Here is a 22,516-nt window from a genome sequence, read left to right as displayed (position 1 = left end):
GAGTCTGGTGTCAGGAGACTGGGTCAAGAGGAATTACTTTTCTTGCTCTGTGATCTGTTTCTACCTCGGCAGGGTGAGAATTTTATAGTCTGTATTACGTTTGGTATGTAGTTATGACCTCTGCAGGGGGTTCAATCTGACTATACTACAACTGGTTGTAGTTTGTCACTTGGCTGTGGAGCAGAGGAATTAGTCTCCTAGCATTATAGATCCTCTGGCTAAAATCTGCAGAGAGCAGTAGAATTGGAGAAGGAGACAAGTGAGTGTGAATGACTGCAGTTTACATGAAGGGCAAGACAAGAATAATTACAAATCAATCATGGATTCAGGAGCTAATATTTGTAGCTTTGGTAAAAAAGAAGCTAAATGTAGAGGGGAGAAATTTGAAATGAAGCTAATAATAACCTAAAGCTTTCTATTCCACTGGGAAGTGGTGTATTGAATGCACACCCCAGTAGCATTGTAGTTTATGCAGAAAGCCTATGGACACAGCACCAAGGGCAGCAGAGACCACTTCACAAAAATGCAGGCAATTCCAGTGTTAGGAATACCTGATATCCTATTAAAGCCAATCTTGACATAAACTCTGAGTGCCTGGATTTGCTGTCATTCCTATAAGAAGGATTTCTTCATTTGCAGGTAGCTGGAGTTGTCATTTGTGCCAGGAGCTGCTCCGAGAGAGAGCATCAGCTTTTGGCTACCAGGCCTGAGGAGCTCCAGCAGTCAAAGAAACACTTTGCTCCTGGTGTTGCCATACCAGCACACAGTTCCCATCCAGAACATAAAGACACAACCCACATCAAAATGAACGGACACTCAAATACAGGAAGAGGTACCTGTGGTATTCACTGTCACTAATGCCATACCTCCTGGGCTCTACTACAAGGATTGTGTACTTTTCCGATGCTCCGGATGAAATTTCTTCACTGCTATGCATGGTTGCTGCTTGCCATTAACAGGCTCACATGCATTATAGAAGGGGGAGGGTTGTTATATTGACAGGGAGAAGTCAATTTTGTGTGGCCTTGTGCTTTCTCTTCAGTCTTTTTGTAAAAGAAAAAGTAGTAAGATATGTCCCAAGGAATTATTGGTGAGTAGTTTGGATAGGAACAGCACCAGATGCTTCTCTTCACAGGCTTGACTGGAAATCTCTTTATGGCAACCACTCTGTATATGAATGGGTGTTTATGAGGGGTGCTCTGAGAGTTGCAATTAGTTCAATACTTCCCAGTTCATGAACAACACGTATTCACTGATTAAAACTTTTTTGGGGTGACACTTTCTCCATTGGATCAAATGCCCTGATTTGGCAGATCTTTAGAAACTTGTCTTTAGTGTATCTGAAGGAAGAGCAGCAGTGATAGATATTTAGAAAAGCCTACCATCTTTGCTATTTCAGGATATTCAGGCACACTGTCCCACTGCAATGCCAGCATACAGTCCAGCCTCATAATTTTGTTTTATTCAGAAAATTCTGAATGGTTATGTATGTAACTGACTTTCTGTTGAGCTCAGAAAATTGAACAAAAGAAAAAATGCCACCTTAAGTTGATCATAGAAAGTAAAATTGTCAATTTTCTGAGCAATCTAAAGTAAGCTGCAAAAAGGAACAACTTTGACTTAGGGTCAAATGAAGCACTTTTGATTAATTTTTTTTAATTTCTAAACTAAAACATTCTGCAACTTAAAATTTCATTTTCTTCTGGGAATTGCCTAATCTGGGCTCCCAGCAATTCCAAAGTGTTACAGTTTTTTGTCTAAGTAATTAACAAGGTCTAGCTGAATTTCCAAATAATTTTACCCCCAAATTCTCTACAACTGCATTTTTTGGCAAATGAGATAGTTTGTCAAAAAAGACCTTCCCTAGCTCTAAAGGAAAGACTAATTTATTGAACCTAATATGAAAAGAAGGATTTTCATAATGATTTTAAAATTTAAATAGAAATAGTTCTACTTTATGTAAACAAACTTCTGCATGTGAAATGAAGAAACATTAAGTGAGAGCATAATTTGAAAAAAGTTTATTGCAGTTGAGTCTCTTTGAATAATTTAAAACATCACTAGGAGGATAAGTACATCAATAACTTCTACAAGATGCATCTTTAAAGTTAAAAACCTGCCACTCCTTCAACTCCTTCAAGTAGCCCAGAATAACCATTTTCTTGGGTATGATGTATATTACTTTCTATGCATAGATTTAAGTGGGTTTATAATATAAATTTATGAGATTCCCAAGCAGCATGTGACTCATGTTGCTTGTACAAGTAGGTAAGGACACTGAAGATTATATTTGGCATGTTTATTTTGGTTGAAACTTTTCTGCAAAATTAAATGTCCCCAAACACTTGAAAGGCATTGTGAAAGAATATTGGTAAGCTATTTTTTCTTCCTTCTCATGCTAATTACACTTAGTTAGAATGAGCTATACTGACCTAATGCACTTTCCCTCATTATTTAGATAGTTTCTTGCCCTGTTGTTTTTTGTTCAGAAGTGGCTGGTGTCAGCTGCTGGATTCTCCTACCTACTGTTGCAGCCTCTTCTCAGGCTGCAGCAGTAGTATTTTAACCTGTTAAAAAAAAATTTAGAAAGTATTTATCCTAATCATATTGGACCACATCTCTCTTGGAGCAGCTGCAGTTGCTACCTGCGAAATTCATTCATTATCTTAGGCTTTCCATGTGACAACTCCTCAGATGATGCTGAGAGCACAAAGAAATGCGAGCATAAGGTGTGGGGAGAGCCAAGTGGAAGCCTGTGCACCTGCATTAGGGGTCTGGTGCTTGTTGGGACAAAGCTCTAGAACAAATGTAAAATGAAGCGTCTTCCTTCCAGTCTGGAACTGCCCTGGCCCTGGTGAGCACTTGGAGGACACAGCTCATCTGCATGAGCGTTTACACTGTTATCTGTTGGTGTGGTTGAACCTGCTGACGTCGTACTTTGGGACCATCACATGGTTCAGTCTTACACAAAGTCTTGTTGGTGCTGTGGCCAGGAGTGCAAATATGTATTCACCAGAGACACCACTGTGCTCTCTCACAGAAAATGGACGTTTTCGCAAGAGTGATTGGAGCTGAGAAGTGTGTGTGCTGGAGGAAAGTTTTATGGTGGTGCTGGCAGTGGGAGCAGCAGATGTGGGTTAGTGTTTGGGTTGATCCTCAGCTACCAGCCCTGCTGGTCTTTGAGAGTTCCATCATAAAAATGGCCATTGCCTTCCAGTTTCCTGGTATTTGCATTGACTTAGGGGGAGGAGTAGGACAATGTGCATTCTCAAATGGAGAGGAAAATGCATGTTGTTTTAGCCTATGTGTTAAGAAGACAATGGTGGCTCATCATGCAAGTCTCAGGTAGCATAGTTGGTGGGACTGGCTGGTGCAGAATTTCAGTGATCTCCATCTTTGTGACAGAGACATTGCTAAAGGAACTGTGCTCTCTGCACACACTTGCTTTTTTATTTTGACTTGTTTTCTCCTCCCACAACCATTCTGCAGCGAACAGTATCTTCCATGTTCAGAAATACTCCTCAGTGGCCTTGCTGAAGTTTCATCACTAATGTGGTATGATGGAAGGAGAGATTGCTAGATCTTCAACGGCAAAACATTGTTTGCCACCTGAGATCAGTGTGACACAGTACTTACCCACACTGGACCAGCTCAGCTCTCCAGCTCTCTGCTGTGTAGCCAGGCAGCAGATTATATGTGACCTCTTTGGCAGCAGATTAGATGTGAGCTCTTCCATGTTGAGAACTTCCTCCAGCTACAGCCTCCCTACTTCACTAGCTGGGTCTAGAGATAAGGGGCTGGAATGGGCCACTCAGTGACATCTTTAGCATGCATTCACAGCCATACGTCTTGGCTCACTTTAGAAATACTGATCCTCCGAGTGAACAATGCTGTACCAGCTTTACTGAGATGTGGAGGGGCTGTGGCACAACCACAGGGGTTCGGAAGAGGAGTTTAGAAACCCTGATAACTGATTCCCTGTCACCTGCTATCCTGCTGGGGATAGTCTTCCTGCATGACTGCTGGGAGGAATGACCTGGGCGACACCATCTGCTGTCAGGCAAATGCTATAGCAGTGATCTGCTCTGGCCAGTAAAAAATGTGAGAGCTCTGGCTCATTGTGCTGCTCTCTCTCTCTCTCGAGCTGTCGCAAGACATGCAAGGTTGTTGGCAGCCCCTGAGGTGAACAAACTCTAGCATTTTTCAAAACTCTTCTGCGTAGGTAAGGCAAGCAATATTTTAGCACAAATCAGGGCAAACTGCCATGGAGGATAGTAGATCCTGCATGCCTTGAAGTCTTCAAATCAAGGACGGACAGATTCCTAGATGTATTTTAATTAAATGCAATCTTAGTTAATCACAGGAATGTCTGACTGAAAAAGGCTTAAGTTATAGAGGAAGTCAGGCTGGATGATGTAATTGTTCTTCCTGTTCTTATTATGAAAACAAATGTTTACTATGTGAGAGGACATATCTAAATAAATAATGCATAATGGCCTTGAAGTATGTTGGTTAAACACATGCACCTGATATTTCTAATTTTTAACTCATCTTGGATAACCTAAAAAAGGTCAGTGACAGAAAGTAATTTTTAGTGATGCAGTAAATTGCACATTACCTCCTTCATGCCCACAATGGCAGCTACTTTGGTGTTAGCTACCTCAGGCTGTTCCAGAGATTAAACAATTCAGACTATATTGTGTGAAACCATGGCTTGCTTCTGGCTCTCCCTGTATCACATTTGAGTGCTGTTTTGCCCAGTTTTCTGTCCATGGTGGGAAGACCATCTGGGGAGGGGAGCATCTGCAGTGGCAGACTCAGAAACCAGAGGGGTGGAGAAATGGTCTCAAAAAGGGGAGCATCCAAGGGGTACCACTGAGGAGGTGAACTCATGTTGCCATCACAGAGCCTCCCCTGTAGTTTGAAAAAGGCAATACCTTTAAGAAACATTGCACTGAGTTTACAGCATTTCTGTAAATGTACCTCAGGCCAGTTCTGAAGCTAGGAAAGTCACTGTTAAGTGTGTTCTTTTGAAGCAAATGCTACTCTAAATAACTTTGAAATCATTATTTCTCATCTCTCTTTAAAATGAGTGTAGTAAATTCTGCCCCAAAGGAAGACTCTCCCTCACCATGCAGTGTTAAGGGGCTGTTCCATGTTCTTTACACCTACAGTATGTGTTTTGACAGGGGTCATTTGGGCGGTGAGAGTGGATGGGGGTAGAAAGGAATATTAATTAAGCTTGTCACTGCCAGAGGGATCATGTGCATTGTGGGCAAGAAAATTCCAGGTAGGGCTGGGCATGATTTTTCTGTGTGGAGTAAATTCATTTTTAAAAAATGTGCTTTTGAGAGAACCGTAAATTATTCACATATCCAAGTCCAATCTGGTAAATTAGTTCTACAAAAAATATGGGTGAAATATCAGAAGAGCTGAAAATGATTGTTTCGATCTTTTGAGAATGAATCACTTCCATATTTGAATTTCAAAGTTAATCTAATTTATATTGGGAAAAATCTTGCACCAGTCTGGGAGGGAAGAAAAAGCAAATCTTATGGAGGACATGATTAAAAGATCGATTGTCTAGTCAATTTTGTTATGGGACGCTGTGGGCTGTTCAAGAGGAAGTCACCTGACAGTTTAAGAGTTGACCAGTTCTCCGTTTCTGTGAAAATAAGTTCTGTGGAGAGGAGCAGGCAGACAGGACAGGAAAGCCCTCTTCTCTAACCAGTTTAGGTTCATTATGATCTTAGCATCTCATACGTTTGCATGATACGCTGCATGACAGGACAGGGGAAGTATGTAGCTGAGCAGGGTGACCACCACTGCAGGTGGGTGCTGGCCCAGCCCCCACAACAAGAGGTGTCTGTAGAAACAGCCTGTGGCCAAACAGGCAGAGGTGCTCACATCCTCATTGCCCAACTCAGACCTCAGCTAACAACAGCTGACCTGAACGGCAGACAGCCTGTACAGCAGTGCTGTGGGTTGTGCCGCTGCTGCCGACATGGACAGTCAGAGCTGCTCTGAGCCAGTCTGGGAGCAGGACACTGCACCCTACCTAAGCAAAGTTATAAAGCACAGGATTTATTTCTACTTAAAACGGGGATTGCAGCACTGAAGTGGGCAGGTGCTCAAATCTATGGCTTGCTTCTGGAGAAAAGGCAGGATGGCAATTAGGTGTTTTTGCAAAGCACTTGGAGCCTACCAATGGTGTGCAAGCCCTGAGTGCTGCTATTTACCACAGTGCTGCAGACCCAGGCTGCACTGGCAGAGTAAGAAGAACTACTCTCCTGGACTGCTCCTTACACCATTTATTACTGCCAGCCATGGGCCCATGACACTGCCTGGGAGATAGGAACAGGTGACAAGCCAGGAGTTTAATGCTGAAGGACCAAGATCCTGCAGGAGAAACAAAAAAAGGTTAGTTTTTGTGGCTGTGCTTCTCCTCTGGTAAAAAAGGGCAGGAGCTGGGACTGGCAGGCAGCCAAATCTGTCTTCAGTGGTGATATCATTACCAGCAATGACCTCCAGCCCCAGAGGCAGTTAAATGGCATTTTGGGGCAGGCATCAAACCTGGTCTGGTTTACATAAGGTAAACTCAGGTTTGCTGAAGGGGAAAGGAGAGGAGGTGGGGTGTTCCTGGTTTGAAGGGGACTAATTTACAAGTGCAGCTGCCCAGCCCGCTCCCTGTCATGTCCCCATGGCAGTGTAGCATCTCCATTCTATCAGTGCTGGTGCCATCATCTGGGGCCAAAGCATCAAGTCCCTGCTCTTGGGGAGTAGTTTTGCAGAGAGAGTGCTGACAGTGTCCCAGCTCTGTCTGTGGTGGTGCTGGCTGGGGCACAAGGTCTCACTGCACTGCAGACAAGGGTGAGAGTGACTGAGGTTCTCAGGCAGTACTCCCAGGCCTTGGGGTTAGTGGCTGTCTTGGAGGAACCAGGCTGCAGGATGTGCAAATACAATTTTGCTACCCTGATGGCCAAGCCTGAGCAGGGTAGAGGACAGGTGTGTCACTGTCTTGTCTCTCCAGTTGCACCACTGGGGTATTTGGCTAGCCCCACTACCACTGTGCACTGAGGCACTTAACTGAGGGGGGAAGGTAAAGAACAGCAAGTACTTCTGGGGGACAGAAGGCTTTTTAGGAATTACCCTCTTATTGTATGCCAGTGAGAATGCCAGGCATTTTGCAGCTGGGGAATCAAGCCAATAGCTTATTAATATTTCTTGTGCATTTCTGCCACATTGGATGAAAATATAAAGTATTAGTGCATTTAGAATATATTTTGTCAGTGTTGTTTTGAAATGAGGAAACTAATATTTTCAGATCAGCTTACTGCCCTTTGTGTGCACAAAGTTAACAGTAGAACATTTCATACCTGAAAACTGCTGATTTTTCAGGTATTGATATTTTCTTTCAGAATGTTGTCAGTCTAGTCATCCACCTGATTCAGTTCATTGTAACAAACTATAGGTTTCACCTCCACAGTGACTCAGGAAATATTTCATCTCTTCCTACTTTTCAGGAGCTAGGGAGAGAGAAGGGAAGGTTTTATTCTTTGTATTCTGGAAGACTGATAAATGATGACACATTCATTTCATGTTCATCTCCTTTCCATGTCTTGAATGATTGAATTGCTTGGCTGGGAAAGCGTTCCTTTTTGTAGCAGTCTGAAGGCTCTTTGCTAGCCTTGTCTCACCTGTGTATGAGAAAGCACAGTCCAACATTTCGTCCACTTGAATAGGACTCTTCCTGCTACTGCCATATAAAACTTTGAAACTGCTAAGTCTCATCAAGGAGCCTTGTGCCTACAGGATTTCCTTTCTATTTCTCAAGATTTTCTGCCTGGAAGGCCAAAACCTCTGCCACATACGAATGCTGGTGGAACACAGATTTCTTTCCAGCCTTGACATCCTGCTGCCACTGGACACAGGACTGCATTTTGATGTTCACTATGCACTGCCAGTGTGAAATTTGCCAGAAACACTAAAAGAGAAGTATCTGCTGAAAATCAAAGGACAAGACACAAGTATTATACCTAATGTACTCTTCCTTCGTAGCTCTCCTAGGAGTAAAACAGTGGAGATGTGGCCCTGCAACCTTTTGGGAAGCCTATTGCAAGTGCATGAAGAATTTCCAGGTGTCATCTCCTCTGAGCTTTATTACAGAATATCTTTCCTTGTTCATTCTCATTTTTTTCTTTTCTTATGATATTTCAGAGACAGTATGTACTAAAACTGATTTGAAAGGTCTAGAGGAATTCAGAAATAGAGAAGTCCAAATCAAACCATCAGCTTTTATCTCTCCCTTGGATGTGTTCAGTAAACCTTTGATCATTGCAGGGAATCAAACTCATGTGTTTATTTTATCCCAACTCCACATTAAGGTCATACAATAGTTCATATAGACCTTTTAGTTATAAAATGTTCTTTAAAAAGAAAAACAAACCAGGGAGAAACATTTCCTCTTTTCCTTGATGGCTTTCCATTTTTGTGCTGCAGCAGAGATCAGCAGTCCTGTTTACTTAGACTTTCTTCCGTCACTGCAGCCTGGGTCAGAAGTGATGGGGATATGCCTGGAGATAATTTATTTCATTGAATTTCAGATTTAAAGAGAAGCTCAAGAGCATTTAAGTAAATTGTCATCTTTGCTAGACAGTCTGATCTCCTAAGAATCAGAAGCTTGTGTACATGTTAATTTATTGGTTCACCTTTTCTTCATTTGCCATTTCAGATTGAATGTGCCACTGGTATACACTGGTATTTTTTCACTAAAAGTGGTAGCAAAGAAACATAAACAATTAAAATTGGGGTGAAAAAGACTGAGTTATGATCTTTACTGTTGATCCTTTATTTGACTTTGGGACTACATTGTCCTCATTATTCAAAAGGAAAATAGAAGGAAGATAAATCTACAACACCATAGCAGTTCTCTTAGATAAAAGCTGTGTTGTCATCAACTTTTAAGTGTATTTTAAAATGCTGAATAATGATCTCAAAATAGTGGCATGCCCATTAATACATTGGCAGAGCCTTACCTTGTGATGCTATAGTATAGATTTTTAATTAGAAGACTTTAAGTTATATATACAAGTATATATACATATATATTTGTGTATCATATTAGTGTTATTTACTGTAAACTTTGATCTAGAATAGCTCTAGAATCCCAAAATAAGTATTACTTACCTTGAAGGAAAAGAAGGAGGAAGGAGAAAATCCTAATTGTTTTGCAAAGGTGTGTTAGCATTCTAGCATAATAAGGCAAAACATTATGCCTTATAACCTAATGTCAATCCTATTTGAGGTATGACTTATCAACACATGAAAGAGTACCAATACTTTAAAAGGTGAGACTGATTCTCAGCTGTTCTCAGTCTACATTCCTCCATTGACTTTAAGTGAAGAGGTTAGCCTGGTGTCCTAAAGAGGCCCAGGCTAAGTAGTCTTAGACTTTAGTCTTTATTAAAAGTCTTAGACTTTAATATTTATTAAATTGCTTTTGGTAAACTCCATAAAAGAGTGTGGCAAAACAAACACCTGAAGAGAAGTACAAAGATCAGCGTTTACAGAGCCATTGTACTGTCTACTCTTTTATATGGATCTGAATCATGGGTCATTTACTGCCACCACTTGCGTCTCTTAGAACGCTTCCATCAGCGTTGTCTTCGTACAATCCTAAACATCCACTGGATGGATTATGTGACCAACACGTCTGTCCTTGAACAGGCAGCAGTCACGAGCATTGAGGCCATGCTGCTGAGAACACAGCTGCGCTGGGCAGGGCACGTCTCCAGGATGCAGGACTACCGCCTCCCTAAGATCGTGCTCTATGGGGAACTTGCCACTGGCTGCCGCAAGAGAGGAGCCCCAAAGAGGAGATACAAGGACTGCCTGAAACAATCCCTCAGCCTTGGCCATATTGATCATCACTATTGGTCTACCCTGGCCTCCAATCGGGAGGCCTGGAGACAGACACACCATCTATAACGCTGCTGCTGCTTTTGAGAACACACGCAGGATCACTCTAGAGAAGAAAAGACAATGCAGAAAGAATCGCGTCTCGTTGATATCACCTGGGGAGTCTTTCTGCTGTGCCTTCTGCAACCGGACTTGTCTAACTTGCAATGGCCTTTTTAGCCATCAGCGTGCTTGTAGCAAGCGTGGGTAGAGCCCTTCTCAAATCTTCATTCGTGAAGCCTAGCCATGATGAGACTTTAATATTTATTAAAGTGCTTAATAGTTGAGCACAACCAACACATGTAAGAAAATAGTTATTTCTTTCCCAGATGAGTTTAGTCTATTTGTGCTCTGTTCTCGATCAGCCTGGTTCTGGTGATGCCATGTCACAGGCTCCAAGGGAAAGTTAGAGTTCTCAGCAAAAGATAGTGATGGAGCAGACACAAACCAGGGAAAATTTCTCTCTAACTTCATGGAGCTTGAGTTTGATTCAGCAGCTTTCAGTGTACTGCCTTCTGATTCTCTGTAAATAGTCCCTTACTGCTATATCAGGAAGCAGTGGACAGCAGCATATTTTCCTCTCCTGTATCAGACCTCACCTCAGTCAGCTCTAACCTCCCCTCTCTTACCCCTTTCTAATCTGTTCTAGTCTTTTGATCTGTCTCTTCATGTGGAAATCCATTCCAGCCCCTCTCATTTTTAGCATCTCTCCCTGGAGTCAGTCCTCTTCAGCATTATTTGCTTTGAGACATGCACCCAGGATACACCATAGGTTTATTGAGTTGTGTTTAAACCTTCTAAGCTTTTACTCTCTCCCAATGATATGTCCTGACTCTATGTCTTTGCTTTTTAATCATCCTGTGAGTGAGCCCACCATCATCCCTGCGATATTATTCCTTTGTGGTTACAGCTCATCTCAAAGGAACCTGTATTACAGCCAAGTGAAGCTATGCAGCCTTGCTGCCGGCACACACTCTCCCTCCTTTCCCCAGTGCTCCAGCTGGGGATGTGGTCAGGCTGCCGGCACATGAGATCACATCCAGCAGGGCTACTCTCTGGAAGCCAAAGTGTTGCTTAGTAACCCACTCATGGAAGTACCAGAAGCATTTTTCAATCTGTCACATTGGCAAAAAACACTGGCTTCTTGATTTAGAGGCATTCTGCTGTGCATGGCAGGGCCGTGCTCCATTATCTTGCATCCAGCAATATCTGCAAGTGAGGAAATGAACCTCCCATTTAATGGAGGTGCTGGGGAAAAGTGGGGGTGTGAGGCACAGAAAATATTTGTCTAGGATCGTATGTGAAGCTTTTAGCTGGTTCTTCTGGCATCCAGTCTTCATCTTAACTCCCTTCCCGTGGGAGATATTCCCTGCTTATGAAAGTGCACTCCAGGGTCCTATAGCAATTGGCCAAACAGGACCCTGCAGCACCTTCATCTATTATGAGACATTACTGCAATAAAACATGGTGTGTCATACAGAAACTGGATGAGGTATTGCAATATTTATGTTGTAAGTCTCAGTGTCATGGACAATTGCTACAGAATAATGTATGTCTTTTTTTAATGCAGTGGAGTCACAGCAGCTTCACAAGAGCACACTGAACACAGACCATCTGTGACTGCATGGTTTCCTCAGTTATTTTCAAATTATTCTGTTACAGAGACTTACATGAAAAACATCCTCTCATTTAAAAATAGACTGTAAAGACTTTTATGATATTCCCCCTTTTAAGAGTAATTCAATTTGGCATCAAAATATCCAAGAACTGTGTTCTGACTTCAGAGGCTTATTCCTTTATCTGGCACTGGTTTATCACTAAAAATGGCTTCAAAAAGTAACTTGAGGGCTTTTATTTGAGGTACCTTATTGGTTTTGCTATCACATCTCCTCAGTTTGGAAATGAAAAGGTATTTTAAATGATGCCTAGCTTTGAACCCTGGAGTCCATCTGGACTCTTCCCATCTTGTCATCAGAGACAGCAGAACCATAGTCTGTGTCCAGCCACGGTATCATGCATTTCTGTGGCTTGCCTCCTGTTGACAGACTGTGTCCTGGAAGGCCTTTTCAAATAACTGAAGGACTTTTATAAGGGTCTTGGAAGGTCCCAGGATAGTCTGAAGACAAGGTTGTTAGACAAGTGTACCCGAGAGGCTCTCTTGGTCTTCAGAGAGTCTCTTACCTGGGATGATGCTCAATGTGGCAGTGATGAAATCAGCAAAGTTTGTTTCTTGTTTAAAGCCCTTTCAGTGAAATGCACAACAGTTGTGTGCTAAGGCTTGGCTCAGCATGAAGATGAAAAAATATGAGAAGCTTACGACTTGATTTCTGAGAACTTTCTGAGGAACTGAGCACATTCCTGTGGTCCTTCCTGGTCTAATAGATAAATTTGGGTATGGGATAAAGAGTCTTCCAAATTTATTGGTTTTAGTTATATTTTTATTGCGCATAGTTTAAGAAATGCAGAAAGGGATCAAAAAATGTTCCTGATGACTGGTCAGCATAAAAGCAATTGATCACCGGCTGTGGATCCCAGTACAGAAGTGTCTACATCACAGAAATATTCAGAATGAACTGGTTTGTCTAGAGGGCAGGGAGTATTTTTGGCAGGGCAGCAAAGACTGTGAAAGCCTGATCTACATTTTTAATTCTTAGAACTGGCTACCCCAGCTCAGAACTGATGGAAATCTTACAATTGTGATGCTTTGCTCTGTGGAAAGAGGATTCAGAGAAGCACTAAGTGTACAATGCATTATTTGTTTTAAAAGTATCAGGGTATCTATTTCCAGTCTTCTAATACATTAACCTTGAAGTTTGTTTGTAATTAAATAGTCTAGACTTACCAGTAAGGCATTGAAGCAAAGGAATCATTGTTATAAAGACAGTGGGCTAGGGAAGAGCAGGTGGACTGGATAACTTCTAGGCAATACTGAGAAAGCACATCCACTCCCTGCATTCACAGGGGAAAGAGTAGCTTTTTCTTTGCACATACTACACATTCTGCATCATAAAATTATTTGAAGTGGGAGTCATTTTAGACCTACCAAGCAGGAGATGTTCTACTAGCATTAATTCTTGTTTCTTAGTTTTTGGGGTTTCTATCTGCTCATTTACTCATAGCCTTCTTTTCAACATTTGAGGATGCTCTAGGTTATGTCTGTCTCAGCTAACTGGGATATGCCTGCCTTATGGAAACAACAAAATATGGGTTGGAAACTGCCCCATTCCTGGCTGTACATACACCTACCTATACATGATATAATGTATGTTGAGTGACCACATCATAGTGGTTTTTGTAATGTAATAACTGTGGTGTCAAGCTAATGTGGTTGGAAAAAAACATACATACTTACAAATTAATATGAATAGAAAAATCAATGTCACTGAAAAGGCAATACAGCTGAAGAATTCTTACTGTGAGCCACCACCATGGTTTCTACAATATGTCAACTTCTGTATCCCCTAAATAGCCTTTTATCCTCTTTGCAGCAGAACTGAACTTGACTTTTGTGTCAATACTCTGAGATGGAGCCACTGGTGTTCAATCTTTTCATGATGTGCTGATGAATCAAAAACCTAACCTTGTCATGGGTTTGTGAACTTCTGTACCTTCCCACCAAAATAATCCAATGCCAGTCAGTGTCTTGGTTTAATGACAATATGTTCAGGAGGTGAGACCTCCATTGAGATGAAGTCTCCTTTGTTGTTTATTTCCCTGCCTCCACCCCCAACAGAGACAAGGTAAAAATTAGGAGGAGTCTGAATGAAGAAGGAAAAATAATGATTTTACTAAAACTGGAAAGAAACAAAAAAACACCAATAGCAGAAAATATTACCTAGCTAGTCCCCTCCTCCCTAGGTTAAAACAAAACCTGGAAGGATATTTCATCCAAAGGAAAGTCCTGTGCTGCTGAGATGATGGCGTAGGTTATGACACAGCAAACCATGTGGAGTGACAATGGCGGGGCTGGGCTGGCCTAGCGCGGTGCTGGGGCTGGGTAGGCTTGGTCTGATGCAAAACACAGCTGCAGTTGAGGTGGAAAAATGTCACAGTTGAGGCAGGGCAGTTCCTGGGAAAAGACTCCAAGAGTCTATTCACTCCTGAGAGAAAAAAAAACAGGTACAAAGGGAAAGAGTTTCGGTCTGTACCTGCCTTTATCTCCTGTCTCCCGAGTTCCTGGGATGCTTCACTTCAGGACCCCACCTTTCCAGCAGGTCCCAAGAGGCCGAGGGCAGTGTTCCCATATCCAGCTCAGAGGATGGCAGTCCCCCACACTCCAAATGAAGTGGTGGTATGAAAAAGTCCCTAAAAATCCTTCCCGTTTAACTAAAGCTACAATAGTCAGTGAATAGCCTGGAGGAGTTTTGGAGGCTGAATGAAGTGTGCCGTCGAGATGTTGGTCTTCAGGGCGATAGTGCTAAGGATGTTTTGCACTGACATTCGTGAGAAAAACCCAGCAATCTCAGATGAACCCGAATGTCTATTGGTCACGTGGTAAGTACAGATGCAAGCCAAAACAACCAAGTGAGGGGGAACAAATAAGGGCTCCTGCCTGAAGAAAACCCTAGATACCACTCTCACTTCAGAGGAAAAACCTTCTGAATCCTGGGTGACACATAGTTAGGCTCACAAGGCTGGAGAGACACATCTCTGTAGTGTGTTTGTCACTGTGTCTTTGGTTTTGTAAATGTACCAGAATAGGAGAAAAATGCCCATCTTTCTTTCAAATCCCTTTTCAGCCATGTACACTACCTCCAGGTTGCCTGTTGCTACACCCTGTGAGGCCTTATTGGAGTTTACACTATGTTTCTTGGAAATCGTTTACTTTTGGTGGCCACAGACTAAGGTTACAGGTTTGGGAACCAGTACATAATTGTAAGGACAGTTTCTTGTGTTACTTTTTTTCCCTTTCCCTCCTTTGTGAAGTGTGAACCTTTCTTTTGAACTCTGAAGTGACTGTATTGTTACAATGTGTGTATGTAGAAATTTGTTTTGACATGGCTTGTGTGGAGGACCTTTGCTCTTCTTATCTCACACTCAGTTTTATTAAGTGCTTGATAGCTTTGCCAGCCTTTTGTGGGGGAGGAGAGGTGACAAGGTGGCTTCAAAACTTGGCTTTTTTTGAGGGAAATTTGCCCAGCTTTACATAGAGCAGTATAAGAATCCAGGGTGCTCACAATTGTTCTTCAGTCATCCTAATCTGATTGCTTCCTGGAGAAAGAGATCGGCCTTGAAACCCTCAGAAAAAATGTATTGCTTAATGCACTAACCAGCACTGAGCAAGAAGGCCCATCAGTTTGTCATGCATGGAAACTTGCATGATGTTTCACCCCCGCCTGAAGGTGTCTATTGAGCACAGAGTGAATCACGACAACTCACATTGCTCTGTGGATGGTAATGGAGCCACCATAGCTTGTACCAGCCAAGGATCGGCCCTTCCATATTTTGGTGGTTAGGAAACCTGTGAGTGAAATCCTACAGGGGCTTGAGACAAGGGGGCAATGTGTGTTGGAAACCTCTCAATTCACAGGAATTCTTTGGTATTCATACACATTTGCAAGAATGTATTCCAAGCATCTTGTAATGTTATTAGCAATTTGTATTGTAGTTTGTTAGCTGTGTTGACTACCTGCGTAGCTAATATTCTGTTGCAACTTAGAAAAAGTGTAAACCATTGCAGAAAACAAGAGTTTAGAATTTGTATGTACCTTTTTTTTTTTTTTATATTAAAGCACTTCGATTAAAAGTACAAGGAAAAATGCTCCTGTAGCCTTTGTTGTGCGTTTGTATCTGTTTGGATAACAGATGTGTGGAAAGAGTTGGGAGTGTCCTCTTCCCAAAATCTTCCTTGTTTGCTTTGATACTAACAGAGATGATAAAAATTTTGGGAAGAACTCTGGGTGTTAAAGTTTATTCTGCAAACAGAAGATGCCAGCAACCTATCCAAAAGACATTATAATCTTGCAGAGTCCCTGAGACTGAAGCTGAAGCGTCTGAGGGATCGCCAAGCCATCACTAAGTGTTGATTCACATGGATGTATCTACAAAGAGGTTCTAACTGGAGAGCAGCTAAGGAATGATCCCACTGTGTAATGTGTTAGATTTATTTTTATCACAAAGTACCTCAGAGGTCACTGGGAGTCTGTTGATTTAAAAGCGGAGGAAAAGCATCCCCAGTCCAGGGTTATTTCAGGGGTACTGATAAGCTGAAGGTTTGGGTACCAGAGGAGGTGTATTGGAAAACATGAGCAACAAACGGTCTTCACCACACATCGCAGAAACTGTTTCTCTCTCCTGCCCGCCTCCCTGCCCCCTCAATGTACATATCCAAATACTTTTCTGGATCACATCACTGTGGAATTGGCGTGCATAAACAGACATCTCTAAAGCGGCTTGTGATTTGGTGATCTCAGCCCAGCTCTTAGTAGCCAGATGCCCATAATATGAAAACAACCATCAAAACTGTCTCTTTTGCTGGCACTGTTTAATCAAAGGAACAATGGGAGAGAATGGCAGTCTTATTTCTACAAAGAGCCCTTCAATGTCAAATTTGCCATACAGTAGAGTAGCATTCACCTCTGTGGCACAGACCACAGCCATTCCGGAGAGGAACAAAAGCTCTCAGACAGCACGCAATTAATCCAGCATCTATTAAACCAAGCACGGGTAATTTTGAAGAAACGTAACAGATTTCAGCTCTAAATTATTCTAAGCACTATTTTTTTAACTCTAGATGGTATGCACTGCTCAAAGTACAAAACAGAAGGCTGTGTTTCTGGCAGCTGTTGTCTTCCCAGTAGCTGTTTTACATCCCTAGCATCTCATAATCCTGACACAAAAATCAAGTAAAACACAGCAGAGGAACAACATTAAAAAGCCTCTGGCTCTCCTGCTGCCTGCAGCCATGATCAGGTGCCCAGCACTGGAGCAAACAATTAATTCCATGACCAAGGGAACTAATGAAATCTGGTTTCCTATGGATTTATGACAATACTTTGCCTTAGTGCCAGACTTGAGGAGTTAGTCTTTCTGCTAATACCTTGAATCCAGATGAGGATTTTATCAGCTGTAGTCTTTGGGAAAGGCTTAATGAACTTTGAAGTGGTGATACATTTAGAAAACAAAAAGAAAGATATATTACATGCTACATACAGTGAGAAATTAAATTTAGTGGTAGGAATTTACAAGATAATTAGAATCACAGATCAAAACAAATATAGCTTGTCTGCTAAGTCCTAAAAATGGGACTGCTGCTTGTTTTATTTCTGTAATGTCTGTCCACACTTTTTCCAGTGCAATGCTATTGAATAATAGTGTGATTGCCAGTTTGGTGGTTCCAATAAAAGACACAGAGTATTTGTAGCAGTAGAGCATAAAGGTGTAAATAAACAATATGTTTTTACAGGCGAGGAAAATTACCCAGAGATCTAAGATGGACGTGTATTTTTTAATCTATTTACAAGTGATTTGGAAAAGAAGATGAAAAGTGAGGTGAGAAGTTTACTGAGAATCAAAAACTGTTCTGGGCAGTCAAAATAAGAGTTGACTGTGAAGAGCTTAAGAAGTTTTTCATGATAGTAAGAGATTGGGTTATAAAACGACAGCTGAAATCTACTGTCGATAAATGCACAGTAATGCTTCTGGGGAAAAAAAATACCCTAATTATACATGCATAATGAGGAGCTCTAAATCAGCCATCACTTCACGGGAAAATGATCTCAGCATCGTTGCTGATTCTGAGAAAATGACAGGTCAAGGCTGAACAGGTGTCAAAAACACAAGTAAAATGTTAGAAATAACTAGGAGGGGAGAAAAAAAAGGAGAAAACAGAAAACATCATTATGTCCCTGCATATTTCTGTGGCGCGGTCCTGTGCTGGGTAGTGTTTTCAGCTTCTCCATGATCCCACCCTCCCATCCCCACAGCCCAGCACACGTACAAAAAGCCATAAGAGGCATAGGGAACAGCCGGAAAGCATTGGCCCTGTGGGGCAGCTTCCAAGCGAGGAGAGAACAAATGTTCTGGGACTTATTGGCTGTCAAGAGGGATGGCAAATGAGAGACAAGTTTGTAGGTTTGCTAGGAACCAGCTGCTGCAGAGAACAAGCTGCACTTCCAGCCCCAGACATCCCTAAGCATCTGGGTCCTTGCAGCTGAACAGGCATAGCCCAGTTGTGAGGTGCATGCTTTATGTGCACTTGGTACTCAAATTTGGTCCCCAAACTTCCTTTAGAGGTCATTGTTAGGGAAAGTTATTTCCACAGCCAACCCCATACTTGGGTTCTCACATCTTACTTTAATAGAGTTTATCCCTGGTATGTTTTCCTACTCCTTTAATATGTCCCCAGTGGGAGAAAATCTATTTGACAACTTTAACTGTAGTCCTTCTTGAGCAAGTTCAGCTGTGCCTGCTTATTTCATTCAGTACAGTTGATAAAAGGTTATCAAACATCTTGTTGTTTAAGCCTTCACCTTTTCCTGATACAAACACCATAAGAAACAGCAAATCCAAACTCAGCACACCGCAGTTAAACTCAGAGGGTGCAAACCCAGCACCACATCAGTAGAGGGTGAGCCTCCCGTCCACTTCCATGTGACCAGGATTTCATCTCTAAGTGTAAAAGCTTTCTAAGATACAACGGTGATTGCAAATAGTGAAGGTGGCTTTTCGTCCCAGCAGAAATTGATTTAGTGGCTTTTTATTACATGCTCCTGAAATGCCCTAGTGCAACTGTGTGTTCTGATACCACAATAGCTCGCTGTTGCGCAGCCTCTGCTTTAGTGATTTGTTTACTACCCACCTTATTCCCTGGAAATAAGAATCCATGGGAATTGAAAGAGCCTTCTTTCCAAGGCTGTCTGCCTGTGCTGAATGGAAGAAAGACCTGTCAGTGTCAAAGAGAAGCTACGGAGAGCAAAGGTACCTCCCCGGCAGCCTGACCTTGGCAAGGAGACAGGAGACTCAACATTCGCAACAGCCAGCAGCTCCCTTTAATAAATATTTCACAGCAGAGAACAGCAGACTTGGGGAGAAAATGGAGGGCAGGGTTCAGCCTGTGACGCAAGGTGATGTGACCGGACCTTGTCTAGCAGGGCTGGAGGCCATCTAATTGGCATTCCCATGCCATGCTTACGAAGAGCATTCTGTAGTCCTCTGGGAACACAAAAATAATTAAAAGGCCTCTCAGCACGCGGTGTTGCTAATGGGCTATTGCCTGCCATGTGATGCTTTTGTGCTCAATTAGAGCAACACAGTCTGCTAAAAATTCCCATCTCCCTCCGAAAGACACCTGGGTGGACAGAGTCTCCTCTTCTGCTGCACAATGGCCCTTGTTGTGCATTGCCCTGCAGTGTTTGTGATAAGGAGCTAAAGGCAGAAGCAGTGGCTGAGCTTCATGCAGCAGAGTACACATCGCTCTCTTTACTGCGCCACAGACTGAGCTCTGGCACTGGGAGCAGAGCACACGGAGCCGGTTGGTTCAGAGCAGTCATCCTTGCACACTCAGGCACCTCCGTGGTGACCCTGAGCTGCAGAATGACTGGGCATATGGTAAGAAGCAAAAGTCCTGGATGTCTTCCAAGCAGGACCTTGCTTACATGTTGCACATCTTTGTGGACTTTTGGCTTCTCCTAGCACAGTGCAAGGCTTCATTGGTGCCAGCTACAGCTGCCTGGCACAGAATTCCTTCAATACCCCCCCTTTCTCTGTGCTGATCATGTATGAGATGATGCTGAGAGACCTATCAACACCTTTTGTGCTTCTCAGGAGGGATTTGGCCACCTCACGGCAATTTCTCTCTGCAATCTCAGATTCGCCTTCTGTCCAGGCAACTGTTTTATCTACCAGACCTGCTGTGTGCCTAACGCCTTCTTTCTGATGCTCTCACAAGCCTTGGTTCATTCTGCAAACCATTGGTGCAAGCCATCAGTGCTTTGCTTGGGCCAAAACAACAATTTGTCTCCAAGGTATGGTTGTTTGAGTATTCATGGGCTAAACTTCAGGTAATTAGCATTGTTAATGTTCTCTGTGTGATATTACAGCTGTGGGCCTCATTAAAATATTCTCCTGGGAGAAGCCAGGTGAAGAGTCAGGTGTCAGCTTTGCTTCATATGGAAAAGCCTGCCTGTTATTCTGAGAGAATTATTTGTTTAAACACAGGATTTACACATGATGGTGTATTTAATCCTCAGTGCTTCTGACAGCCAGAGAGCTGGACTGAGCTGCTGAGCAGCACCAACATGGCTCAGACAGCCAGCCCCTGGCAGCCTCATCTCCAGAAGGATACTTGGCCAGAGAGAGGAACTCAGCAGCAAAGATCTTCCTCTCTTCTGCCTAAGAAAGGCTCGGGCTCTTGAGCCCAAAACACAGGCACAGCAGGCAGGAGTCCACAGGCTGGTATCCCCTATTCCCACTGTCTCACTCCACCAGAAGGCCCTGTCAGATCCTGCCCTCTGCCTGGCTCAGCCCCAGCCCCAGCAGCTTCCCTGAGCAGCAGGAGGCTAGTGAGCCCTTTTAAAAGAAAGGAGAAAGACAAAAGGCCACAGAGGAGCTTGAGCTGATCTGAAACGAGAACAGTTCAGGTTATGAGAAGAGAAAGAGAGGCTGCATTTCATTCTCTGGGGGAGATCTCCTGTTCTTGCTATCTGGGAGGCTCTGATGGGGAGACAGGTGGCAGTTCTTACCACCACAGACTAGCTTCCCTTGACATAGACCACCACATGACCCTCACAGCAAGGGTCATGCTGTCCTTCGGCACCTTCCTGGGGCAGCACCAGCCTCTGCTCCTCAGCAAAGCGATGGTATGGCCCAAGATCACCTTCCCATGGCACCATCAGGAGCAGTGATGGTCATCCTAGACTTTGTATTTTATGCAAGGAGTGGGAGACTTGAGCACATTATCATCCCGAGCAGTGAGTGAGTTACGCCTCAGTAAGAGGTCTGGAGGAGTCCATATGCCTCAGCCACTGGGCACAACACATCTGTGCTCTGCAGGAAGCTCTGTGTTTGCTCTGTGACCTTCCTGAGTCCTTTTCCCCAGGGCTCCCAGCAGCTGCTTGGGCAATTATTTATGAACAGGAGTTGAGCTTCTCCAGCTGAAGGAGGTGGCTGTGGACAGATGTCAATGCAACACATATTCATGTACCAGCTGTTTGCAGGTGCTGAGCACAGGTAGGCAGAGATGCCCATGAACTGAGAGGGATGTAGAGAGATGCATGCTGGATTCCAGACCTGGCCTGCTGTAGTTGCACAGAATATAAAGCACAAATGGTGGTGCTATTGTTATTTTTTTCAGGTTAATTTTATTTTAATTTATTAGTTTTGGTTTGGGGTTTTTTAAAATTTTTTTAATGTTTCAGTGTATCACTTATTGGGTTGACCTCAGGGGAGCACGGACAGCTGCGCTTGTGCCTGGGGAGAATGACCACCTTTGTGGCTAGGCTGAGTGCTCAGTCTCAGACAAAGCTTTGTGTTTTGAGATGCCACACATGACTGTCATCTTGCCACCGCCTGAAACCAATGGCTGCAGCCTCTAGGTAAGTTTCTCCAGCAAGAGATTTTGTTGTTATTTCCCTTGGGGGGCTTGGCAGGCTGCTCAGATTGGTAATGACCATGTCTGAAAATCTCCCTCTTCCTTTCTATTTTACCTAATTAAATGTTCCAATTTCTCATGGATCTTCTTTTTGCCAGTGGGAATTGTAGGTATGTGGCTGGAAGAGCAGAGAGGTGGAGAGATGCAATGAAGGTATCAGGTTCCTGGTGTGAAGAGAAGCTGAGGACCTGGGCAGGAAAGAGGGATGGCAACAGGTGAGTAGGAGGAAGCCTAACAGGATTGAAAGTGGGAGAGAAGAGACTGCAGGATGAGGATGGGTATGGAAGATTACCTGACTGCAGAGAGAGGATTTGTACAGAGGGATGCTTCTTTGCATCAATTACGCAAATCACCTGTATGTGCTGTACAATGTTCCTTTGGGTTTGGTGTTTTGGTAGAGAAAGGCTGCCTGCTCCCCATGCTACTGCAGCCACTATCATGGTGGGTAGCACAAAGCCAAGGGCACAGGAGAGTAAATGGAATTGCCTAGGTCAGCTCTTCTGGTAAACACATCAACTGGTTCATACTGGAGTACCTCCACTGAGTCTGCTATGGTCTCACACCTGCCAGAAATCTGACCCATCAAATTTTGTGCTGAGGAAAGTGTTTAGTTCTTCTTTCACTAGTAGAAGTGTAATACATCAGCAAAATTACCTGTTATACCAGGCCCTACTTGCTCTTTTAGGAACATTTCATCAGACCTACCTAAATCCAGTTAACATCCCTGTTTTTCTGGACTTTCTCAGAGCTAGGAGACTGGGTCAGAGGAATCACTCATTGGAAAGCTTGGGAGGATCCAGTTTTTGTCTTGGGCCTGTCCATATATCCATAGTCCATCCTTGCCCAAGCCTTCAGTGTTTTGAGAGCTGCACACAGCACACTCTGCCCTTGTGCTGCACAAACGGAAAAATTTGACTCCTTCTGTAGCCAGGGCACGCAGCCAAGTCAAACTGCAAAATTTGGGCTCTC

General features: G+C 43.1%; 1 protein-coding gene across 4 annotated transcripts in view; it reads left to right on the top strand.

The window, feature by feature from the left end:
• The window catches only part of DPF3 (double PHD fingers 3), a 172,938-nt gene extending 157,218 nt beyond the window's left edge, over positions 1–15,720 (top strand). For all 4 annotated transcript variants that reach the window (XM_050337222.1, XM_050337226.1, XM_050337223.1 and 1 more), the window contains one exon: positions 640–15,720. In XM_050337222.1, coding sequence (XP_050193179.1) covers positions 640–710 — 71 coding nt within the window. In that variant the 3' untranslated portion in view covers positions 711–15,720. The remainder of the gene's footprint in view (positions 1–639) is intronic.
• Positions 15,721–22,516: the final 6,796 nt, after the last annotated feature.

This window comes from Myiozetetes cayanensis, unplaced genomic scaffold (genome assembly GCF_022539395.1).
Source record: "Myiozetetes cayanensis isolate MyiCay16 unplaced genomic scaffold, myiCay2020 scf6-25, whole genome shotgun sequence".
NCBI classification, from domain to species: Eukaryota; Metazoa; Chordata; class Aves; order Passeriformes; family Tyrannidae; genus Myiozetetes; species Myiozetetes cayanensis.
This window is presented reverse-complemented; position numbering and strand designations above follow the sequence as displayed.